The sequence below is a fragment of the Heloderma suspectum genome, chromosome 6 (genome assembly GCF_057233095.1).
Source record: "Heloderma suspectum isolate Gila_16-S chromosome 6, 16-S_ref, whole genome shotgun sequence".
Classification (NCBI taxonomy): Eukaryota; Metazoa; Chordata; class Lepidosauria; order Squamata; family Helodermatidae; genus Heloderma; species Heloderma suspectum.
This window is the reverse complement of record NC_139463.1, coordinates 88,449,847-88,472,930: the sequence shown is the minus strand read 5'-3', so window position 1 is coordinate 88,472,930 and position 23,084 is coordinate 88,449,847. Positions and strand designations below refer to the sequence as shown.

At 45.4% G+C, this 23,084-nt stretch overlaps 1 protein-coding gene across 3 annotated transcripts; it reads left to right on the top strand.

The window, feature by feature from the left end:
- The first annotated feature begins 232 nt into the window (after positions 1-232).
- LOC146341751 (vomeronasal type-2 receptor 26-like) lies at positions 233-22,263 on the top strand. Of its 3 annotated transcripts, none has more exons than XM_084805210.1 (5): positions 233-591; positions 8,777-9,628; positions 10,167-10,271; positions 15,818-15,944; positions 19,519-22,263. In XM_084805210.1, the coding sequence occupies exons 2-5, from the start codon at positions 8,840-8,842 to the stop codon at positions 20,418-20,420; spliced, it is 1,923 nt and encodes a 640-aa protein (XP_084661336.1). In that variant the 5' UTR covers positions 233-591; positions 8,777-8,839; the 3' UTR covers positions 20,421-22,263. The 3 variants fall into 3 exon arrangements, 2 of the variants coding, with proteins under 2 accessions (XP_084661336.1, XP_084661337.1); XM_084805211.1 differs by having other exon boundaries at positions 500-591; positions 10,167-10,394; XR_014783874.1 differs by lacking the exons at positions 8,777-9,628; positions 10,167-10,271; positions 15,818-15,944; positions 19,519-22,263 and adding an exon at positions 4,871-6,278.
- The last annotated feature ends 821 nt before the right edge of the window (positions 22,264-23,084 follow it).

Below are 23,084 nucleotides of genomic sequence, written 5' to 3'. Positions count from 1 at the left end.
TAGCATAAAACTGACATCTCCCTTCTCCCCTTGTAGTAAAAATGTAACCTAAAAGCCATTGTATGTGTCTTAAGCAGCACGTAGTATTGTAAGAGCTGCGCATGCCTGGAATGAGCAGACAGTAACCCTCAGATAAGGTTGCTAAGCAAACCTCTGGCAACCAATCAAAAGTAACATGCTGGCTGAGGAATGCAAGCTGAGGTGATAAAACTGTAGCGCAGGGGTTGCCCAGGGTCGACTCTGCTTTGAGCGTGAGCTCCTTTGTCGAACTGTTTGCAAACAATAAAATCGAGTTGGACCCAGCCTGAAGTTGACTCTCCTCTTTGGGGCAAATTGGACTAGCCTCCAGGGGGCGAAACTAGCATTTTGTGCAACAAACTGGCGAGCTGGCAGGAGTCCCTTGGACCACCCTGGGGTCAAACGACAGAACCGGCAAAGGTGCCTGTGGGGCGCGCCAGACCGCCTTTGAGGTCTGCCACGGCACCAGAGAACGGGGGTCGGGACACCCAGGAGGTTAAAGGCGTGGACTCCATTGATTGAGTCAACCAGGCTGAATGGGTCTGAAGAGACGGCACTAGGGTGTTGGGCAGAGTAAGTACTTGATTTCCCTTCTGTCTTTCTGTTTGAGTTGCCTTCGGAGCGTCTGAGGTTTGTCAGACTCTGTGTAAACGTCTGAGGTTTGTCAGACTCAGTGTAAGTGTCGGAGGTTTCTCAGGCTCCGTGTACTAAGTTGTCGAAAGGCAAGCTGGTTACACTCTGTCAATTGGAATGGCCAGCATTTGGAATTAGTTGGCCAGACATAGGATCCTTTGGTGTAAATCTTGTAAATGCTGTATATAAAAATGTGGTGAATGATGTGCAATGGGATCAATTCGCCTATATTGATGGTTGGTTGAATTGGTGCGGAAAGAATCCCCCTTAGTTACAGAAGTGTAAATGTGTAAATGTGTTACTGGCAAAGGACCACAGGGGCAAGAGACCCCGGGTGGTGTCTGAATCAAGTAGTAAGAGATAAATTTGCCTCAGGGAAGGTGAGGTTATCAGCATTTGGATGAGTGCCAACCAAAATCCACTGAAGGAGAGAAAAGGTTGAATATAAAGTTCAATATTGTAAAGTCATGAAGGTATGCTCTGAGGTGAAGCCCAAAGCCCCTGTTCTCCCTGATTCAAGCCCCACAGAAGGAGCTTGAAGACTGGGAGACCCTGCCCAAGGTGCCCTGAGCTCCCCCCAGTCTGATTCGGTCTGTTAGGTTGGGAGGAGAGGTTGTTGGGGGAGGGAGGGGGCCCTCCAGAGACAGTTTGTCTGCCACCGTATCCAAGTTTGTTAGAAGAAGCAAAAGCAGTTAAAAAGTTGCAACTTCTGAAGAAAGAGATTTGTTTGACAACTTAAAGACTGTGGCAAAATCAAGAAACAAAGACAGAGCAAGTTCTTAAAATATCAGGGTCTGTGTAAGCTTATCTCTGTCAGCCTGCTCAGAGCAGAGCCAAGGGGGACTTGCCTAACCCCCCTTCGCCGTGGCTGGTTTAGCCTTAGCAAGCAGAGAGGCTGGAAGGTGTCTGTGAGGACCTGACAAAAGAGTGAGATTTGCAAAAAAACAAACAAACAAGAAAAGCATCATAGCTGAAAAGCTGAGCAGCACTGCTCTGTTCTTATCTGTGGAGGAATCTAGAAGAGGTGTAAGGTTACACCTTCCCCATTCCAACTGATGAAGAGACACAGAGCTTTTGTTAAAAGCATCCCTTCTTTATGGCCCAAAGCCTTCTTTGTTAGAGGCACTCTGCACATGGACTGGAACTTTAGACAGTTAAAGACTTGCCATAAAAAGTACTGAGAGGCTTGTCATAGCCTTAAACTCCCGTTGTTGTAGATTGTGTGTTTGTTTGTGATCAGCTCAGTGTACAGTTTGATTTGTGATTTCAACACTCAGATAAAAAGCTGCATTTGACTGAAAGAACTGGGTATATTTAGCCTTGAGAAGAGAAGACTGAGAGGAGATCTGATAGCACTCTTCAAGTACTTAAAAGGTTGTCCCATAGAGGAAGGCCAGGATCTCTTCTCAATCATCCCAGAGTGCAGGACACGGAATAATGGGCTCAAGTGACAGGAAGCTGGATTCCAGCTGAACATCAGGAGAAATATCCTAACTGTTAGAGCAATACGACAATGGAACCAATTACCTGGGGAGGTGGTGGGCTCTCCCACACTGGAGGCATTCAAGACAAGGCTGGACAGCCATCTGTCAGGGATGCTCTGATTTAGATTCCTGCACTGGGCAAGGGGTTGGACTCGATGGCCTTGTAAGCCCCTTCCAACCCTACTATTCTATGATTCTATGATTTCCAAGGCTTTGATTTCATTTACCCTAATGAAGCATACAGATACAAATTTCTAGAGATTCATAGACTACAAAGGAAACAGCCTTCAAAAAGTTCAAAGAGAAACTACGAAAGTTAGTTTCCCTTTAAAAAGGGGGGCAGCAAATTCTCTTAACTTCAGAGGTGAGAGAGAAAGAGTCCCCCACTCTCCCGTGATACTTCTAAGCCCAGCTGTGTTTCTGAAGCCTAAGAAAGTTCCTGCCCCATGTGTTCCAGCTCTTTCTCAAAATCTGAACTGTTCTGACGTTCCATTTGCTCAGAGGCAAACCTGACACTCTGCCAAAACTCATGCAGTGTGGAGTTGCCGACGCAAAAATGGTGGCTTGGAACTCTTTCCACATATGAGAACGCCCTTCCCTTGATTTTGATGGGCCCTGACCATGCAGTCAGAGGAGCAGTATAATGGTTGGATCTGCTCTACCATGCCCTACTATACAAAACAAATGTTTTCCAGTCATGGTGTTAGATTTTAACGATATGAAAAAGGTATAAAAGAAGGCAGAAGAAAGTAGCAGACAAAAAGGCTTAAAAAAAAAGAAAGCTTATCCCAAATGTGTGTCGTTGAGATTAGTAAGAAGATCTAAGCAAGCGAGTCTCTGTCGAAGCAATGGCAAACAGCCTAACTTGCAGAGAAAACAAAGAGTTAAAACTGGTGCATGGCACAGAGAATTTGAAACATGATTTGCAGAACAGGCAAGCCAAAAGATAAGTGTGCCTGTTACAAGAGGGAGGCTATAGTAGCCATAAAAAGGGGTGAAGCCCCCGTATGAAGCTTTAACAAAAATATTACCCACTAGAAGTGGACAATTAAAATAAAAAAGGCTTTTCTTAAATTGAAGCAAGCCTTAATATCACCGCCTGCTTTAGCCTTATCAGACCCCAGATCATGAAGTTTTGAGAGCTATGGTGCACATGAGAGCACATAAAAAGTGCCATTCCTGGAAAAAGGAAAAGGCAATGCTGGCAGCCACCATGGGCAGAGATATAAACAGCAGCTTGAGAGCACAGAAGCGACCGGGGGGGGGGGGCAGAAAAGGAAAGGGCCAACCGGGGCTCAATAAATGTGCGTATTGCCGAGAGAAGAGACATTGGAAGAAAGATTGTCCAGAGCTGAAAGAAAAGAGAAAAGAGACTCACCCTGAAGGCTGCCAAATGCTGGCAGGGTCCTCCAGTGGGGGGGAGCCTAGCTGAAGGGCCACCACCCTACGAACAAACGCTCGGGAGAATCCCAAGGTAAAAGTAAGGGTTGTTGGCAAGGACTGTAAAGCCCTAGTAGATACTGGAGCCACATTTTCTATGATCCCTGTGAAGCCCCCCAGCAAGAGAAAGTGGAAAGCATGTAACTATAAAAGAAATTAAAGGGGAAAAAAACAAACTAAATTGCCCATGTGTAAGCCCCTCCTCACGAAGACTGGAAATAACATACTGGAACATGCCTTTGTAGTTTCATCTGCATACCTGGTTGCCCTCATGGAGCAGGACTTGTTAATAAAACTGCAAGCTAAAATCTTCTTCCGTGATAATCAGATTGTAGTACAGCTGCCAGCAATGCAGGGCTCAAATTATCAAATGGCCTTTCAAGCAATCAAGATTGTGTCAGAGGCCAAAGAGACTGAGATTTTAGAGAATGTTGATCCATGTGTGTGGGCAGACAGAACCCCTGCCCGACCAAATGCATAACACAAATTAAAATCTTCTTTAAAAAGGGAGAGCCCTGTGTGCGTAAGGCAGTATCCTCTGAAAAAAGCCACCTGTGCAGGCTTGAAGCCGCTCACTGAGAAGTTCAAAAATTATGGTTAGCTAATAAAGGGATCATCCCCCTTTAACACCCTGATTTTGGGTGCGCCCGAGACAGATAGCACCTCCTTCAGGTTAGACCAAGACCTGAGAACAGTGGCTGACTGCCCTTTGTGCCTCAAAAATGATTCAAAGATGTTTGAGCCCCCAGCTCAAATGAGAAGTCGCCCATGCGCTTACTATCCTTTTCAGAGATTTCAAATCGACTTTTCAGAGTTGCCCCAGACTCATGGCTATCGGTACCTGCTAGTAATGATAAAAGCAATTGACTGCACCGCTCAGACAGTAGCCAAGATCCTGTTAAAAAGTAATCCCTACGCTCTTGTTACCTAAAGAGAGTGAATCAAATCAGGGGCCCCATTTTGTTGGACAAGTGACGCAACTAGTGGCCCAGGCATAACAAACTAACTAGAAGCTACACCCCCCTTGGAAACCTCAATCTACAAGTCAAGTTGAGAAGAAGAACTGCGCCTTAAAGACAATGCTCATTAGAATTTGTTTAAAGATTAAGTTGAAAGGCCACAGACCTTGCCAATCACCTTAACTCGAGTATGGTGCACCCCCAAGGGAAGTATTAAATTGACATCCTTTAAACGTTCTATAAGCGCCCACCTCGGATATTACCTATGGCTGATAGCTTAAATGTGAATTTAAAAGTAAAAGTTTTAAGATTCAAGGTTATGTTACTGCTTTGCAGTCTGTTTTGTTTTCACAGGTTTGCGACACCGCACCAATCCTGGCCTTTAGATGCTCCAGTGCATAATCTCAATCCCAGCGATTGGGTGCTAATCCAGTCCTAGAAAGATGAACCACCTACCAAGAAGCAGAAGGGTCTGTTTCAGATCCTACTTACCACTCCCATTGCTATGAAAGTCGCCAAAGAAAAGAAGTGGATTCATCACACTGAATAAAGGCATCACCTGCACCAGAGAGGGTCACACCGGAAGCTGACCCACCTAAAGGTCACCGTTGAAATAATGAACCCCTGAAAAGACTCAAGTAGCTCTACAGAAAGAGGGCGCTCTCGTTTCAAGGGTTCCTGATGAACGGAACAAAACTGAGTTCCAAAAGTTCAAAAAAACTGTGTTTTTGTTGTCAACATTCTAGTAGCTGGAACAAGGGCGTCCCAGGCCTCACTTGCTGTTTAGAGAAAAGCGTCAATGCCACAGCGATAATAGTTTGCGCCTTTAAGTGCATAGTCCACCGCGGGACCAAAGAGAGTATAAATTTGAGAAAAGCCTTTTGAGGGGGGAATTGTAGTAAAAATGTAACCTAAAAGCCATTGTATGTGTCTTAAGCAGCACGTAGTATTGTAAGAGCTGCGCATGCCTGGAATGAGCAGACAGTAACCCTCAGATAAGGTTGCTAAGCAAACCTCTGGCAACCAATCAAAAGTAACACGCTGGCTGAGGAATGCAAGCTGAGGTGATAAAACTGTAGCGCGGGGGTTGCCCAGGGTCGACTCTGCTTTGAGCGTGAGCTCCTTTGTCGAACTGTTTGCAAACAATAAAATCAAGTTGGACCCAGCCTGAAGTTGACTCTCCTCTTTGGGGCAAATTGGACTAGCCTCCAGGGGGCAAAACTAGCATTTTGTGCAACACCCTCCTCACCTTTCCATAATTCAGAACTGGCTCTACATTCCTGGTATGTTATAGTAAACAAAACAGGAAGGCACACAGGCACTGAAGTCCAACCCTAGCTGCACCACTGTCCCCTAAGCCAAGAAACACAGAACCCTGCAGCACAAAACCCAAACCATCAAGAAAACACATATCCTTCACATATTATAATATAGCAACCATAGTGACATGTTGGGAGTCTTGGAGCATTCCTAAATGTTCATACATGTCTATTAGTTTAGTCAAAATTATATTAGGTCAATAATTTTAATATGGAATGTTGGAAATAACTGTGCTAGGAATTATATAGAGATGATTTTGTAAAATAATCCCTCCGCTAAGGGGTCAACATTTTCAGAACGATAACATTTCTGGGCTTCCTCTCAAGGTCGCCCAATTACATAGATTTTAGAAAACATTTTGGGAGACTAATGACCAGGTAGCAATATATGAATACCTTTTCTTCAACATTGTATTATTAATTCTAAAAAAAAGAAAAGAAATCATGATCCAAAATTGGGTGATTTTTCATTTTCTTGGATAAAAAAAAAAGGCGAGCTTTTTTTCTGAATATTTCCATCTTTTCCCCTAAGCCTTCACATCCCTACCCCCACTGCCATGCTACTGATAGCAAGACAAGGCGGGGGGGGGGGGGGCTGGCCTGGCCTCTTTCTCCTGTTTGTAACTTTGGTCTTTTCCATCCAAGTTATCTATTATTCCCCCAGGACAGATTGCATGCAGATTGCTCAAAACAAATGTAAAATAATGAATGTGAAAATGAAAATGAATGCATTTGTTTTTCCCATTCATTGTTGTCTTTTCTTTCCTTTTTAATTATTGTTACACTGAAATTCTTATGGATACATTTGTTTCATGCTTCTTTTTCTTTCTTTCTTTCTTTCTTTCTTTCTTTCTTTCAAATGAATGCACACTTATGTTCTGTGACATACACTGAATATCTCCTACACAGAAATAGCCCAGCCACTGATCTCAATGCACTACCAACCTCTAGGTTGGAATATTATAATGCAATGTATGTGGGGCTACCTTCAAAGACTTCTCAGAAACTTCAGTTAGTTAGCATCTGGGTTTAGACAACATCACACTAAATATATATTTCCAGCTCCTTTTATTATTATTATGATTGTGATTCTTTGTATTTATATTCAGTCAAATGAATTCCTGAGGTGTCATACAAAAAAGACAATGATGCAATAACATGTAACAAAACTCCAGAGGAAGGCAGCAAACATCAGTATAAAAACAATAGAAAGACAATGCAAAGCCAGTATGAGAGAAAGTAGTACAAAAGTAAACATAATAAAATACAACAGAAATGACGGTCTAAAACCACATAATGCCGAAGCTAAAACCTAAAAAATGTAATAGAGATTAGGTATCATTGATTTAAAAGGACAAAAAGAGCCTTAACCTGTGACTGAAAGTGATACATTTTTGACAGCAGGTGAACTTTCCTTGGGAGGGCAGCATGAAACCTGGTGGCATCACCAAGAAGGCCACCACCACCCCAAAGCTCAGAAAAAGGGGACACACGGAGGAGGGCCTCTTTGGCCATGGGTGGGCACATCAGGGAATTGGTGTTCCATGAAGTACTGAGACTCCAAGCCACAAAGGGCTTTATAGGTTAAACCAGCACTTTGAATTGGCCTTAGAGGTGAACAGGAAGCCAGAGGTGAACAGGAAGCCAGAGCAGATAGTCACAGCGAGTGCAATATACTCCAGTCACAGACTCCTTAACAGCAACATTGACTGTGTTCAATGCCATTTCCATTGAACACAGTCCATTTCCAAGCAGGATTCAATGTACTGAATCTTAACTATAGAATCCTACGTGGCTGAAGTGAAGACCAGGGCAGCTAAAGGAGTGGTGCCTGCTACATAAGCCTGCAAAGACACTGTGTTTCTTTCTCATTAAAGGTCCTCCCACCAGCTGAAATAAGAAAGGTGGAGCAAAAGAAAAGCACTTTTCTGTCAAGCCACCTTGTTTACTGAATGCCTCCTCCTCCCCGGGCCACCACAGGGAGGGACACCAGGAGACAACTCTACTGTCTTTTCGGTTCCAGGCTAATATGTTTTTATTTGCCCAAGTATTCCAGCAGGTCCTGTGTAAGGTAGATGCAACACCATCCCATTCCCCCATCCTGTGCCCCCCTTACCTTTACATTTGCTGCTTGCATGTAGGCTCTATGGGGCTCCCCCTGGAGTTCACACAGTTGTTGCAGGAGCTCACTCGGGTCGGGTCTCCCAAGAGTTCTGTGGCCACCGGTTCTGTGTCCTTGGGATGAGTGAAGGAGAGGACAGGCAGATGCTCTAGAGAGCCTTGCAGACTGCTCTCCCAACACAGCAAATGCCAAGGTAGGAGAGTGACTGAGTGGGTTCTACAGAGCACCCACTGGAGGACACTAAGGTGGGCCCTCCTTGTAGGGGAGGTGATAAAGGGAGCTGAGTAGAGTGGTGAAATTTCCTCCTCACCCCATTTCATCCCCTGATGCAAGCACCTCACCCTGTGTCATGGTTGGGCCAGCCCTGCATTCCAGCATGTAATGTGAATTGGCTGACTGAATGGGTTAGGTCCACTCTGTGGAAAATCATTTTGTGATGATGTTCTTAGCTTTTTCTTGTAGCTTACTTCCCCCATACATTTAGGGAAGTGCATCCTAAAAATCTCTTCAACACACAAATAATTGAATCAAGATGATTCTATAAATGGTGCTCTATCAATAAAATGTTTAAAAATCCCTGAACATTCAACTAGCATGTCAGCAATGAAGGTTTAGATAAGCCACTTCTGTAACTACCTACATTTATGTAAAATCTCACCTGCAGCTTTTGAGTTCTAGACCATATTTATCCATGTAGGAATCTTACCCTATCAGGTTTTTGCTAAAACTGATTTCATGTGCACATACCACTCCCATACAGATGTTATTCCATTCATAAAATATCTCTGCATTCTATTTCAGCTCACAACTGGACCTTTTTCCCCAGCCTGGGGTGACAAAGCCCTATCTCGTACTTTATACCAGATGGTCCCAAATGATGCTCATCAGTACTTTGGGATTGTCCAGTTACTTGTGCATTTCAACTGGACATGGATTGGGCTCTTTACTATGGATAATATGCATGCAGAATGGCGTTTGCAAAAATTACTTCCAATGCTTTCACAGGGAGGCATCTGTGTTACCTTTATAGAAAAATTGACAACCTTTGGAAAACATGGTGGAAAGGCATGGTCATCGCATAGTGAATTGGAAGGACATTCAGCTTTCATGGAAAGCAAAGCCAGTGTGTTTCTTGCCGATACTGCAAATCCAGAGATAATTACAATAAGCTTGTTAATTCAGAGAGCTGTCCTGGATTCACCTAGAAGTAAGTTATGGATTATGACAACATACTGGGATTTCACAACAAGCACCACTTTAATGGCTCACGATATACAATCCTTGCATGGTATGCTATCCTTTGCAGTCCACTCAAAGGAACCATTAGGATTCAGGCAATTTCTTCAGAGTGTAAATCCTTCCTGGGCAAAAGAAGATGACTTCATCAAGGTATTCTGGGAGAAGGCCTTCAACTGTTCATTGAAAAAATCCAATGAGAGTAGAGTGCAGAAGAAAGACTGCAGTGTGGACGAGAAACTGGAGAGCCTTCCTGGAACTTCCTTTGAAATGAGTATGACTGGTCACAGCTACAATGTTTACAATGCTGCCCTTGCTGTGGCACGTGCTTTATATTCCATGTATGTATCAAGATCCAAACACAAATTATGGGAGTCTGGAAGAAAGCTGATGCCCTGGAATGAGGTGGCATGGCAGGTATTTCCAATCAAAGCCACATCTTTTCTTTGTCTGGATAGGGAGGTGGCTGTGTAGAGGGTAAGCTGGTATCAGTGCCAGCGGTATTATGTCCTCTTTACATTAAGAGGTGCAGAAGTTACACATGAAGCTCTTCCCAGCTTCTCAGTGGAGCATTTCTTAAAGTCATGCATACGAGTCATTAGGTTTAAGGTTAAGGTTAATAGATATCACTTTGCTTGTTGTCTTCATCTCCTTTTCCTTTTCTATAGAATCCCGTTCAGTAACTTATTTTTTCCAGAAGGGCACGTTAAGACAAAATGGAGTGAGAGACATACCATAATTCCCAGTTACCCAAAATGAACTGCCACAAATTTCTATTTCTACCTGATTAGGAAATGGGGCAAACAACTCTTCCCTATCTAGCCACAGTAAAGCAGTGAGGAAGCAAGACCCAGACTGATGTAAGATAGTCTCAACCTTCCTAGGATAGGTACTTGTCAGTGTGATCATGAAAATACTTTGTTGTCCATTTGTGTGTTTTTGTCTTTGAATTTAGCTCCATCCATTTCTGAGAGGTATCTCATTCAACAACAGCGCAGGAGAGGCAGTAGAGTTTGATGAAAATGGAGAAGCAGTCACAGGATTTGATGTTACAAACTGGGTAATTTTCCCAAATCAATCCTTTCTTAGAGTTAAAGTGGGAACGTTCAATCCAGTAGCTCCTCCTGGAAAAAAGTTAACAGTCCATGATAAAAGCATCATGTGGCCTAGGACGTTCAAGCAGGTGAGACAGCAAGGATCTTGCCAGATGTAGCACAACTTGATTGTTTGTTTGTTTCAAAATATTTTACACCACCTGTCATGTTCAACATATCCAGGTAGCATGCATGAAAAGAAATAAAATATAAATTACAGCGTTGGGGGAGTGCCTTTTTATTGAAGGTGAGTCACGCACACAAAAGTTCCACCATTATAAGCCTCAAAATTCTCTTGATTATAAAAAAAATGATACCAGTTGATGTAACAATTGGAAACATGGTAGCCACATACTACCTGATGAGGTCTACAATTGTAGAGACTTCCAAATATATGTGATAAAAATTTCCATAGGTACAGTGAGTTAAAATGAGGGATGGTGGAGAATTCTGCCACACACTCCCATGAGGTTGGATTCTAAAGAATCCAGCCCCCTAGAGTCCATGGTGGAATGGAACACTTACCTACACCTCCCCGTGGAATCCTCTTCGGACGGATCCTCCAGATCCAGATTTCCAGCAATTGGGCCGCCATGGCATATCACTGGCTGAAGGGACTGACTGCGGATGCAAATGGCGTCCAGGACGCCACTTGCCGCTGTTAAGTCCTTAGTTTAAGGTAAATGCAGCTGTATATGGCTGCATTTACGTTAAACTAAGGCCTTTACATCCTCAAATGGTGTCCTGGATGCCATTTGCATCTGTGCTTTTCATTCACATGATAGGCTACACAAGTATTTGCATAGCTTATCACCTTGAAGCAGGGATGCAAATTGCATCTGCTTTTAATTCACAAGAAAGGCTACGCAAATATTTGCATAGCTTATTGCGTGAATTAAAAGCACAGACGCAAATGGCGTCCTGGATGCCATTTACATCCACAGTCAGTCCCATCAGCCAGCGATATAGTATGGCAGCCGTTTCGCTGGCACTTTGGAGCTGGCCGGTGGCTCCGCAGAATCACCGTGGAGTGGAGCCAACCAGCAAGGATTCCAGGGGGAGTAATGGATTGCCTCCCCCCACTGTGGATGCTCCCACTCCTGTGGATTCTTACATCCCTAGTTAAAATCTGCTGAAAAGTGACACATGTACACTTTCCCCCCTATTTCACCATAGCATATATATCTTCTAAATTTTGCTAAAATCCACTGATGAATTTTATTCAGGATTATTGAGGTTAGGGATGTTGTGGGCCCCTGACTGGGTCCCCCCCTCAACCCCCAGACTGCGCCTGCCAAGACGTGTCCTCGCTCGCTGCCCTCATGAGCCCTCCCAGACTCACTGCGATCCCGTCTAGTGAGTTCCTGCCATTTTCCTACCTCCATTTTCTGCGTAAAGAAGGAAGTTTAACAATGCACATATTTAAATATGCACAGTAAGGGGCCAGGAAAGCTTAATATGTGGAATATTAGAGGTATCATGCCTCTAATATTGTGCATATTAAGCTTTCCTGGCCCCAAACTGCGCATATTTAAATATGCCCTTTTTTAACAACTTCCTTTTCTTCGCAGAAACCAGAGGCAGGAAAGTGGTGGGCACTCACCTGATGGGATCACGTTGAGTCTGGGGAACTCATCAAGTTCAGGGGCAGCCCGAGCACGGGTTCAAGGAAGAAGTGAGCGGGGATGGCGCTTCTGCGGGCACCCGGAGGCCTCGAGCTGGGGTGGGTTATCACATCCCTAGTTGAGGCATGCCTTTCTTTGGTTTGATGATTTTCTGACCAGTGGTTAAAAACAAAACAATTTTTTTTTGTCCCAGTATAACCTATGGCAGGAAATGCTTGTGAAGGTTTGTGATGCATGTGGAGTGTCATTCTGGAGCTAGAATGCTGCAAGTCCTTCCATGTTTTCAAAGGAGTTTGCAGAGGAAATCAAGGACATTCTTGTTCAATGCCTATTCCTTTATTTATGAGATGTGACTTTACAACATCAGGCCATACATTACTAGACAGATGGGAACACTAGCATTGGGGTGCCTAGGGGACTTTAACATTTCCCCCTATCCCCCTGCTGTGGTCCCACTCTGAACCAGACCTGACTCCACTTGACATTACCAAACAGGAATGTGCTTTCAGAGACCTTTTCTGACCTATTCACGTGCTCAATACGTGAAGGGCTAAACAGACTCGTGGTGACACTGGGGGCAGGGCTTACATATGTGCCCATATCCCACTCCCCACATTACCCCTACACACCATCCGGTGAATGCACATGTAGGGCTTCAGATACAAACAGATTGCTTCTAACTAGGGATGTCAGAGAATTCCGCGACGGATCTCGATGAGGCCGAATGCACTGGCATTCCCCTGAAATCCGTCACGAAACGAAGCCCCTGCCCCCCCAACCCATGAAAGGTGCACGAAACGGAGCACTTACCTGCTCCCGTCCGCCGTCCTGTGGCCGCTATTCGCTTCCTCCTCTTCAGCCGTGATAGGTACTTAAGTAGCTTATCACGGCTAATGCAGGGATGCCATTTGCATCCCTGCGGAGGCCATGATAGGCTACGCAAGTATTTACATATCCTATCACAGCGGGGGGGGGGGACACCAGCGTATGCAAATGGCGGCTACTGCTATTTGCGTACGCTGTAGTTTTTTCCCCCCTGCCGTGATAGGCTACGTAAATATTTATGTAGCCTATCATGGCTCAATACAGGGATGCAAATGGTGGTGGCTACAACAGCCGCCATTTGTGTCCCTGCAGGGCAGCCCAGCGGCTGGATGTCCGACTGCGGGTGTCCGGAGCCAGCCGGCGGCTCCGTGGCTTGGCCATGGAGTGGAGCTGGCCAGGCAGGATTCCGGGGGGAGGGACGGAGCGGCCCCCCTGTCAAGGATTCTGGGGGGAGGGATGGAGCGCCTCCTCCCACCTGCAGAACCCGGCAAAGCCAGGTAAGCGGGGTTTCGTACACCCCTACTTCTAACTGCTGTAACACCTCCAAATAATTTGTGCCAACCCCATCGACCCACAAGGTTCCATCCTCTCCCCGATGCTATTTAACATCTATGTGAAGCCACTGGGGGCTATCATCAGGAGGTTAGGGGTGCGGTGTCATCAATATGTGGATGACACACAGCTCTACCTCCCATTCAAATCTTCACCAAGGTTGGCCATAGAATCCCTGTCCAAATGTCTGGAGACAGTGAGTGGCTGGATGGGGAGGAACAAGCTGAAGCTGAACCCTGACAAGACCAAGGTACTTTTGGTGGGAGACAAGTGGAGGTTGGGGGATGTTGACCTGGTGTTGAATGGGGTACGGTTACCCTTGAAAGACCAGATCTGCAGCTTGGGGGTCATTTTAGACTCCCAGCTGTCCATGGAAGCTCAGGTGTCAGCTGTGAGCTGGACAGCGCTGTACCAACTCCATCTGATACAACGGCTGCGCCCCTACCTTCCCGACCATCTGTTCCCATCGGTAGTACATGCCCTGGTCTCCTCTCGTTTAGACTACTGTAAGGGTACGTGGGGTTACCCTTGAAGACAGTTCGGAAACTGCAGCTGGTACAGAACGCGGTGGCTCGCCTGATTAAAGGCAGTCACCAGCAAGATCACATCAGTCCTGTGCTGAAGGAGTTGCACTTGTTACCAGTTGTTTTCCGGGCCAAATTCAAGGTGTTGGTTTTGACCTTTAAACCCCTATATGGTTCCGGCCCAGCCTATCTCAAGGAGTGCCTCCAGCAACACCAGATAGGCCACTCAGCAAGATCAGCCACAACAGCTAGGCTGGTGAAGACGAGGGAGAGGACCTTCTCTGTGGTGGCCCCCACTCTGTGGAACTCCCTTCCTAGGGAACTCCACCATGCCCCCTCTTTAATGAGCTTCCACCATGCATTAAAAATGTGGTTGTTCAGGCCGGCATTTGGGGTGGGCTAGGGTGATTTTAGAAATGTGATGTTTTTAATGTTGAATTTTATTGTATGAACTGTTTTTATTGTTTACATCACCCAGAGTGGCTGGGTGACCAGCCAGATGGGTGATTAATAACTTTAATAAATAAATAAGAAAATAGATAAATGAACCCAAATACCCCCCCTCTCTCTCTCACACACACACACACACACACACACACTTTCCTTGAACTGCTTCGAATGTTCAGGCTTTCTTAAAGAACATTCAAGTATCCCCCCCCACCGCTTTTTGAGGGATCTCTCCTGTCACGTTCTGCTGACTTATGTGTGCTGCCATAGTATATATGTACTATTATCATGGTGTTGCTTGCAAATCACAGTTTGTTTTGTGCAGGCATTTGTTTTGGTGGATTTTAAAAAAAAATAACAAAAAATGGACCCCCACCCCCATTTCCCAGCCACCTAATAAGGTGGCAAAACAGGGTGAGCTCTGTTGGCTCAGCCCTTGCACATACATGCACCTAACACATACATACACTGGCACAACAGAGCAGTTTTTTACATATCATAAGGGGTACATTCCCTATAGAGGAGACACCTGATTGATGGTGGTGATACAAAACCACACATGTAGACACACACAGTGTAGAAAAACAAGTATGAGGGCTGGGGGTGGTGACCTTTATCCATAACTGCTTCAAGTTGATCACCAGGAAATTCCTCCACCTTGGTTTGGGCTATGAGGGCCTGTATCTTGTCTTGGGCAAAGAGACAAATTGGGCATGCTAGTGGGGAACTATCCACACTGCTGCCCAATGGCTTCCCTGACTGAGCTGGCTGAGGGGTCTCAGATGTTTTATTGAAGTACCCTAGAACTATGGTCCTGGAGGAACTGAACATCCACACTGATGCTACCTTAACAGGACCAACTCAGAACTTCATGTCCTCTATGACAACTATGGGGTTGTCTCAGTTTGAAATTGACCCAATGCATAGGGCATGGCTTAACCTTCATTTGGCCTTTGTCTCAGGACAAAAGGCTGGTGGCTTGGATCTTGCTGTAATGTTAAATGGTGAGGTGCCACAGGCCACTGACATGATCACTCAGGACCCTGGACTCCGGTTCGATCCTGAGTTGGCCTGATTCGGCATGCAATGAGTCAAGCCAACTCATGGATTTTTCAGCAGAAGGGTTGCACAAATCCTGACTTGTGCAAAATCACAGCCACAAATAGCACAAGTTGTATGAAATCACAGTTGCAAATGGTCTAAGCTGTGATTTTGTGCCAATTGTGCTATTTAAGGCCACAATTTGGCACTTACCAGCCCACAACTTCATGCCCCCCTGCCCCCCCCCCCCCCCCGCTACAGTTCCTGGGTTTTGGGAACTATTGTGCAGCTTGGCCTGCAAATGCAAGCCAAGCCAGGTCCATGACAGGGAACTGTTGGGCTCTAAAAGGGCCTAAGCAGTATACACATATTGTCATTCAATTAAATAACATCTATCTATGTAGAACACCTTGATTCTTTACACCCACAAGTGAAACCATAATGATCAAAACATCTTTTTCTCAGTCCTGTCTATTCTCCACTGATGTTTCTAAGTAGGTGCTGCCCATTTCTGTGTGTAATGACAACTGCCATCCTGGACACATCAGGAAAAAGAAGGAAGGGGAGCCATTTTGCTGTTATGATTGTGCCCCGTGTCCTCAAGGGAAGATTTCTAATCAGAACGGTAGGAGTCATGGTTCTTCATAGATGTCAAGCATACTGCATATCATATCACATCCAGCAAAACAGTGTAATATGATGTGCATGGCCTTTGGTCTGGAAGGAGTAAGAAAATGTTACTGATCCTTGAATATCTGGCTATAGCAAGAAGTCTTGTTATACAAGAATGCAGACCTCTCTTTTACATTCAGGCCTAGTTATGCTTGGTCACACATTTTGACACTCTAAACATTGGATTGATGGTTTGTTTCAGTTGGAAATGTGCTTCATATGTAAAGGAAAGAAGGACGATATAGAACACTGCTGTGTCATCAAGTAAAAGTGCAGATTTTGATCATGATAACTCTGGGCCTGACTCTGTGGGAGTCCAGTAATTTAATGTTTCTTACAAAATACAAAATAAAAAGAAGCCACTCCATATGCAAAGCTAGGAGCCAGGGGGAAGGATTATAGTGTCTGTTTAAATTTTGCTATATACAGTTATAGATGGATAGTAGGGGTGTAAGAAACCCCATTACGTTTAGTCCGCTGGGAGTCTGGGGGGGGAGGTGATCCAGTTCCCCCCCCCCCCGGAGACCTCCCTGGCTGACTCCACTCCACAGCAAGTCCGTGGAGCTGTTAGACTGGGCTAGACGCGACTGGACTTCCAGCCACAGCCGGTCTCCAGACGCGAATGGTGTCCTGCCTAGTGCACACCATTTGCGTCCCTTCCCCTTCCCATGATAGGCTACATAAAGCTTTACATAGCCTATCATGGAAGGAGAAGAGACACAAATGGCATCCGCTAGGCTGGACACCATTTGTGTCTGAAGACTGGCCACAAATGGACCCAGAGGTGCCAGGTAGGTTCCAGCCGGGTAGGACTTCGCGGGGTGGCGGGGTAGGGTTGTCTGTTCCACCACAGACTCCGGGGGGGGGGGATTCTTGGAATCCTCCCCCGGAATACATGGTGGAATTCTCCGCCATCCATAATGGATAGATAATAGGCAGAAAGACAGATCATCACCCTTAGCTTCCAATTTCCTGCCTTTTTCTTTTCTTTTCTTTTCCTGACCAAGATGAGATAGGCTTAATTCTGGTGTTAAGCAGGCAAGATTAATCAGGCCAGAATGACCAGATATATCCCCTGATAGTAAGAGGCAAAGTTTCCAAGCACACCTTCTGCTAAGGAATTTGAACAAGGGCTTGGAGATGGTTAGAGAAGATGACTCACCTCATTCACCCCCTCCAGTAAGAGGGAGGGGACAAGCTAGGTGTGAGTGGGAAACAGTTAGGGATGTACGAAAGTCACTTACCTTTCTGCGGATTATACTGATGGCGGGGGGGAGGCGTTCCATCCCTCCCCCCGGAATCTTTGATGGGTAGGGAGGTGATCCGTTCCTCCCCCCCCGGAATCCTCCACGGACGGCTGTGCTCTGCGGCAGCTCCGTGGAGCAGCTGGCCAGGCCCAGCCCAGCCCAGCCCAGAGCCGTCTGCAGCCGAATTTCTGGCCGCGGAGGGCTCTGGGGGGGGGGAACGCATATGCAAATGGCGGCGGCTACGGCCACTGCCATTTGCGTTCCTTATTTTTGGCCGTCTTAATCTACGTAAAGATTTATGTAGACTATGACGGCAAAAATAAAGGGGAACGCAAAAAGCGTAGCAGGCGCTATTTGCATCCCTTTTTGATTCACCATTTTAGCCTGCATAAATCTTTACGTAGGCTAAAACGGCGAATCAAAAAGGGACGCAAATAGCGCCTGCTATGCTATTTGCATTCCCCTTTATTTTCGCTGTCATAGTCTATGTAAATATTTACATAGATTAAGATGGCCAAAAATAAGGAATGCAAATGGCGGCGGCCATAGCTGCCATTTGCGTATGTGGTTTTGGGTTTTTTTTTAACCCAGCCATGATAGGCTATGTAAATCTTTACATAGATTTATGTAAAGATTATGTAAAGATTGCACTGGCAATCGGCCTCACCGAGATCCATGACAGAATTCTCTGACATCCCTTGAAACAGTACAAGAACTTTGGGGAGACAAAAGATAGAGAATGAGAATGGGAGTGAACTGACCTATAAACTCTGGAGCATTGGGGGATAGTATCTCCCTCTCTAGAGATCTGATGTGGGAAAGGCAGGGCTGCTATTGGAGTGTTTTCTTTCACCTCTCTTCAGGCTATGTATTTGTAAATAAATGCAAATATTTCAAAATGCCATAAGCCTCCAATGACTATCTTCCAAAAGAAACCAAGCTCAGGTAATCACAAGACCAGTGCTACCATCAGGCTCAGTAGGCCTCCTGCTTCAGTTGGCAGACTGGAAGGGGTGGTGAAATGAGCATCCCCCCCCCCACACACACACACACTGCCTTCCCAACTCAGCCTCCAGCCACCGCTGCCATCCTGCTTTGGAGTTGAGTTCCTTCTCGAGTTTGTTGGGTATTGCATTTTGGGGGGTTTAAAATGGTGGTAGCCTCCTGCTGTGTCTGGCACTCTAGAGTCTAGTGGGAGTGAAGATTCTACAGTAGGATGCTGCTGCTGCTACCACTGGAACAAAGTAAGCTGAGCTGGAAGGGGAGAAGGATGTCAAGAGTGGTTGGTGGGAAAAACAGGGGCAGGGGTGGGGTGACAGTATGATGATGGGTTTTTGCTTGACTACATCAGGAGTGGCACTGCAGATGAAAAGAGAGAGCTCCTTCACACCAGGCTTTTATCCTGCAATTGAGATTGCACCTTCAAGGGAGTTTGCGGGCTCTTTACATGACGTCGTGATCATCCAAGGCATCTCCTGCACTAAATGCCCTTTGTTCCATTTTTAAATATATCACAGATAATGAGCTATCAAATTACCCCATGGTGTTCTGCTTGAGTTCCCCCTGTGAAAAGAGTAAAAGCAGCAAGAAAAGGAGTGAGATCACTGAAAGATAATGGAAGACCCAGATATGTGGAGAAGGGGGGGGAGGGAGGGGAAAGGAAGCATGTGAAAAAGGGAGCTGTTGTGATCCTGCATTTAAAATGGAAGCAGAAAGCCCCATTTTAAATGCAGGATTTTGCGCTGGTGTAGAGATGCCCAGAGAAAGAGAGAGAGCAACACCAGTTGCTGGGGAACATGGGTGGGAGGGTGATGTCACACTCATGTCCTGCTTGCGGACTTCTCATTCTAGAATCTGGTTGGCCATTGTGGGAACAACATGCTGGAATAGATGGACTCTTGGTCTGATGCAGCATGGATCTTATGTTCTTGGGGGGGGGTGCATGTGAGAGAGAGAGAGAGAGAGAGAGAGAGACCAGCTTCCGGATGAGCTTGTGGTTCACAGGTGAGATTTAAACACAGACGTCCTGGCTCAAAGTTCATGCATTACTATAATACATCAGGAAGCACCATGTTCTCCCTCTTATCAGAGGCATATTTATTTTATACATATTTTGTTTCCCAGGCATGGATTAAGCCAGATTTATTTGGGCAATGCTGCCTGACAAGGATGGGATATATGAATCATTCACGTTAAGTTACTTTAAAGGCCTCTACCATCTTCTCAGATTGCATCTGCTCTCTATCTCTTACTTAAAATGCACTACTTTTTCCTTTACAGATATGGATTCCTGTATTGAATGTTCAGAAGATCACTATTCAAACTTAGAACAGGATCAATGCATTCCCAAGGTTATAAGCTATCTCTCCTATGAGGAACCTTTGGGGATTTCATTGTCTTTGTCCGCAGTTGCTTTTTCTGTGATCACAGCTTTGGTACTTGGAAACTTTGTGAAGCACCAGGACACTCCCATAGTCAAAGCCAACAACCGGAGCCTCACCTACATCCTGCTCATCTCCCTCCTTTGCTGCTTCCTCTGCTCCTTGCTGTTCATCGGACAGCCAAAGAAAATGACTTGCCTTCTCCGGCAAACAGCTTTTGGCATCGTCTTCTCAGTTGCTCTTTCTGCTCTTTTGGCAAAAACCATCACTGTGGTTCTGGCATTCATGGCTACCAAACCAGGATCTAGGATGAGGAAATGGGTAGGGAAAAGGGTGGCAAATTTGATAGTCATTTGCTGCTCCTTTCTTCAAGCAGGACTTTGCATGATTTGGTTAGGCACCTTTCCTCCATTCCCAGATATGGACATGCATTCACTGAACGGAGAAATTGTAGCAGAATGTAATGAAGGTTCAGTCACCATGTTCTACTCTGTTCTGGGCTACATGGGTGTTCTGGCCATTGTCTGCTTCACAGTAGCTTTTCCAGCCAGAAAGTTGCCAGACAGTTTCAATGAGGCCAAATTCATCACATTCAGCATGTTGGTCTTTTGCAGCGTTTGGCTCTCCTTTGTTCCAGCCTATATGAGTACCAAAGGGAAATACCTGGTGGCCATCGAGATCTTCTCGATCTTATCTTCCAGTGCTGGCTTACTGGCTTGCATCTTTTTCCCTAAATGCTACATCATGGTGTTCAGGCCCCACCAGAACATCAGGGAGCAAATAACAAGGACAAAAAACTAACAAAGAATGCCAGAAATGGTTTCCTTTTTCCAAAATGTGTGAATAATTGGTCTAAATTACTTATGAATAATGAATTGTGGTCCTACTTCACCCCTGAACAGGGCATATCATATTGAAAAATGTGGGATCTGATCTATGCAAATTAGTTGCATGTTTTTCCTTCTGAGTGCATCAGAATTCCTTCCTAGCAATGATCAGCTTGAGGACATTGCTGGTGACTACAGACCTGTTGTACCTTTGGCCTTTATACTGCCCCAGGAGTCAGGTATACATACTCTGACTAAACTCATAACCTATCTGTATTTGACAGTGATTGGAGACAAAGGCTTGGTTTGCACAAAATGGCCAACTGTGGCTTAAACAACCCATAGTCAGTCAGGGCCATTCCAGAGCAAGAGGGTGCTGTGTTTTCTATACACTCACCACTTCTCCAACTCTTATAACTCTTATAACTCATATTAAACATTCAAGATTTGAAAAAATCCCCTGCCTTCTCATATGCCCCACACATTTGCCTCCATCTTGTCCCGGAAAATCAACTGAAAGAAACTTTGAGCTTTTCTACTTGAGGTTGTTAATGGGCTGTTAATCTGGTGTATCTAGAAGAGAGACAGAATTAGTTGAGTTAGAAGTGGGAGCTGACAAGGGTAGCAGTTAGTGAGATCACAAAAATTAGCTTGGGCTCTTAGAATGATTAGTTATAATTCTTTATCACGTGACTATTGTTCTGGATGTAGTTTGTGTAGTCTGATGCAGTGAAGCCTTCAAGCAAAGTTACACAGCTGGCAGAGTTGGACACATTATGCCTGCCCTGGCCCCTAGGCACAACCCCTGCCATGGTGACCCCCATAGCCCCTTGAAGGAGGGGTCTGCCCACTTGATTCCTGGGGGGGGGTGCTGCCCAGCAGAAGAGGCAAGGGGCAGCCATATAAGTCTTTCTCTCAGACTACTTCCTCCTAGCTTCAAACTGTCTGAACTGCAGAACTATGTCCTGGTTAAGAAAGTCTGCCATGTACTGCCTGAACATGGTACAGCTGGCTGCAGCCTCACAGACACATTCAAATTTTAAGAAACAAATAACCATTTGGTGTACACTGTCAAATAACCCTGGGTCTGCATGGCAAGTTTCAGGTGTCTAGGTTTCACCATCTTGGAGGATATACAAACAAACGGTTACATTGAAGCAGTAAATCCTTAAAGTTTTTGATTGTCCGCCCTTGCGTTTTAAGATGGGGGATGAAATTTTCACGATACCTAAAGCCATCCCATGTGGAGGTGCAACAAATCCTGGAAGTACCATAACAATCACATCGAGGACCTATGTACACTTCCTTGTATCATCATCATCATGGCGATCACTCGTGACCGTGTAAGATTGTCTTCCAAAGATAGAGTCTGTATAGATAACTCTTTAAAAGGATTACAAGGACTTCCTTGTATATAGAGAGAGTGGCTGTAGTACCCAGCGTTGCCCAGATTAATTTCCTTAAACACAACTCAGGCATCCACCTGGCAAGGGGAGGAAGCGGACAATTCAAATGCTCCCTCCCTTCCTGGAATTGTGCGCAAAATGGTGAACTTGGTTTTAATGGAGATGGAGAAGTGTGAAGAATATAAAAGAAGAATTATAACTTGAAGTGAAAAAGTTCCTGTGTATTGTATTTACAGTATGTTTCAGCCAATTTCACTTCTTTTTTTTTTACTAATTGCTATTAATTTTAGAGTGCTTTTCTGTATAACCAGACAATGCCACATATATAGTCTATTGTAATCAATTACATTGAACAGTCTATTTCCTTTTTTGGGTCCCTACAAACTTATTAAACTTTAGAGAGCTTCTTTGTACACTATAATGGCTGTTCTTCCATTGGGTGCTAAAATTAAAAAAAAAAAAGTGAGGTGTGCTTACATGGGAACATGCAGTGTAAAACTGTCCATAAGAAAAGCACTCAGTCCACAAATCCAAACTGGCAAATTTCAGTGACTATCCCTGTGACTTGTTAATAGTCATCACAAAGCAGGGTTTTACTGGAAACTAGGGATGTACGAATCCCTTACCTGGCTCTGCGCAGGGGCATCCGCGACGGGGGGGAGGTGCTCCGTTCCCCCCCCCGGAATCCTCCCCAGACGGCTCTGCTCCATGGCAGCTCCACAGAGCCTCCAGCCAGGGCTGGCCGCAGCCAGAGGTCTGGCCGCGGCCAGGCTGCTACGGCCACAAACAGCGGCTGTTGTAGCAGCCACCATTTGCATCCTTGATAGCAGCCGTGATAGGCTACGTAAGTATTTACGTAGCCTATCATGGCAAAGAGCAGGGATGCAAGTGGCAGCCGCTACGCCATTTGCACCCTTGCTCTTTGCCATGATAGCTATGTAAGTATTTACTTACGTATTTATGTTTTGTTAAGTATTTATTTATGTTTTTTATGTATTTACGTAGCCTATCACAGTAAAGGCAGCCACGCAAATGGCGGCCGCTACGCCATTTGCGTGGCTGCCTTTAACATGATAGGCTACGTAAATACTTACGCAGCCTATCACGGCTGCAAGGTCTCAAATGGCAGCTGCAGCAGCCTGGCCGCAGCTGGCCAGGAGACCAGCAGCCAGCAGTGCCACCACTGGAGCCGCCGCCGCCGCATCGGCCCCAGGTAAGTTCCATCCTGGGGT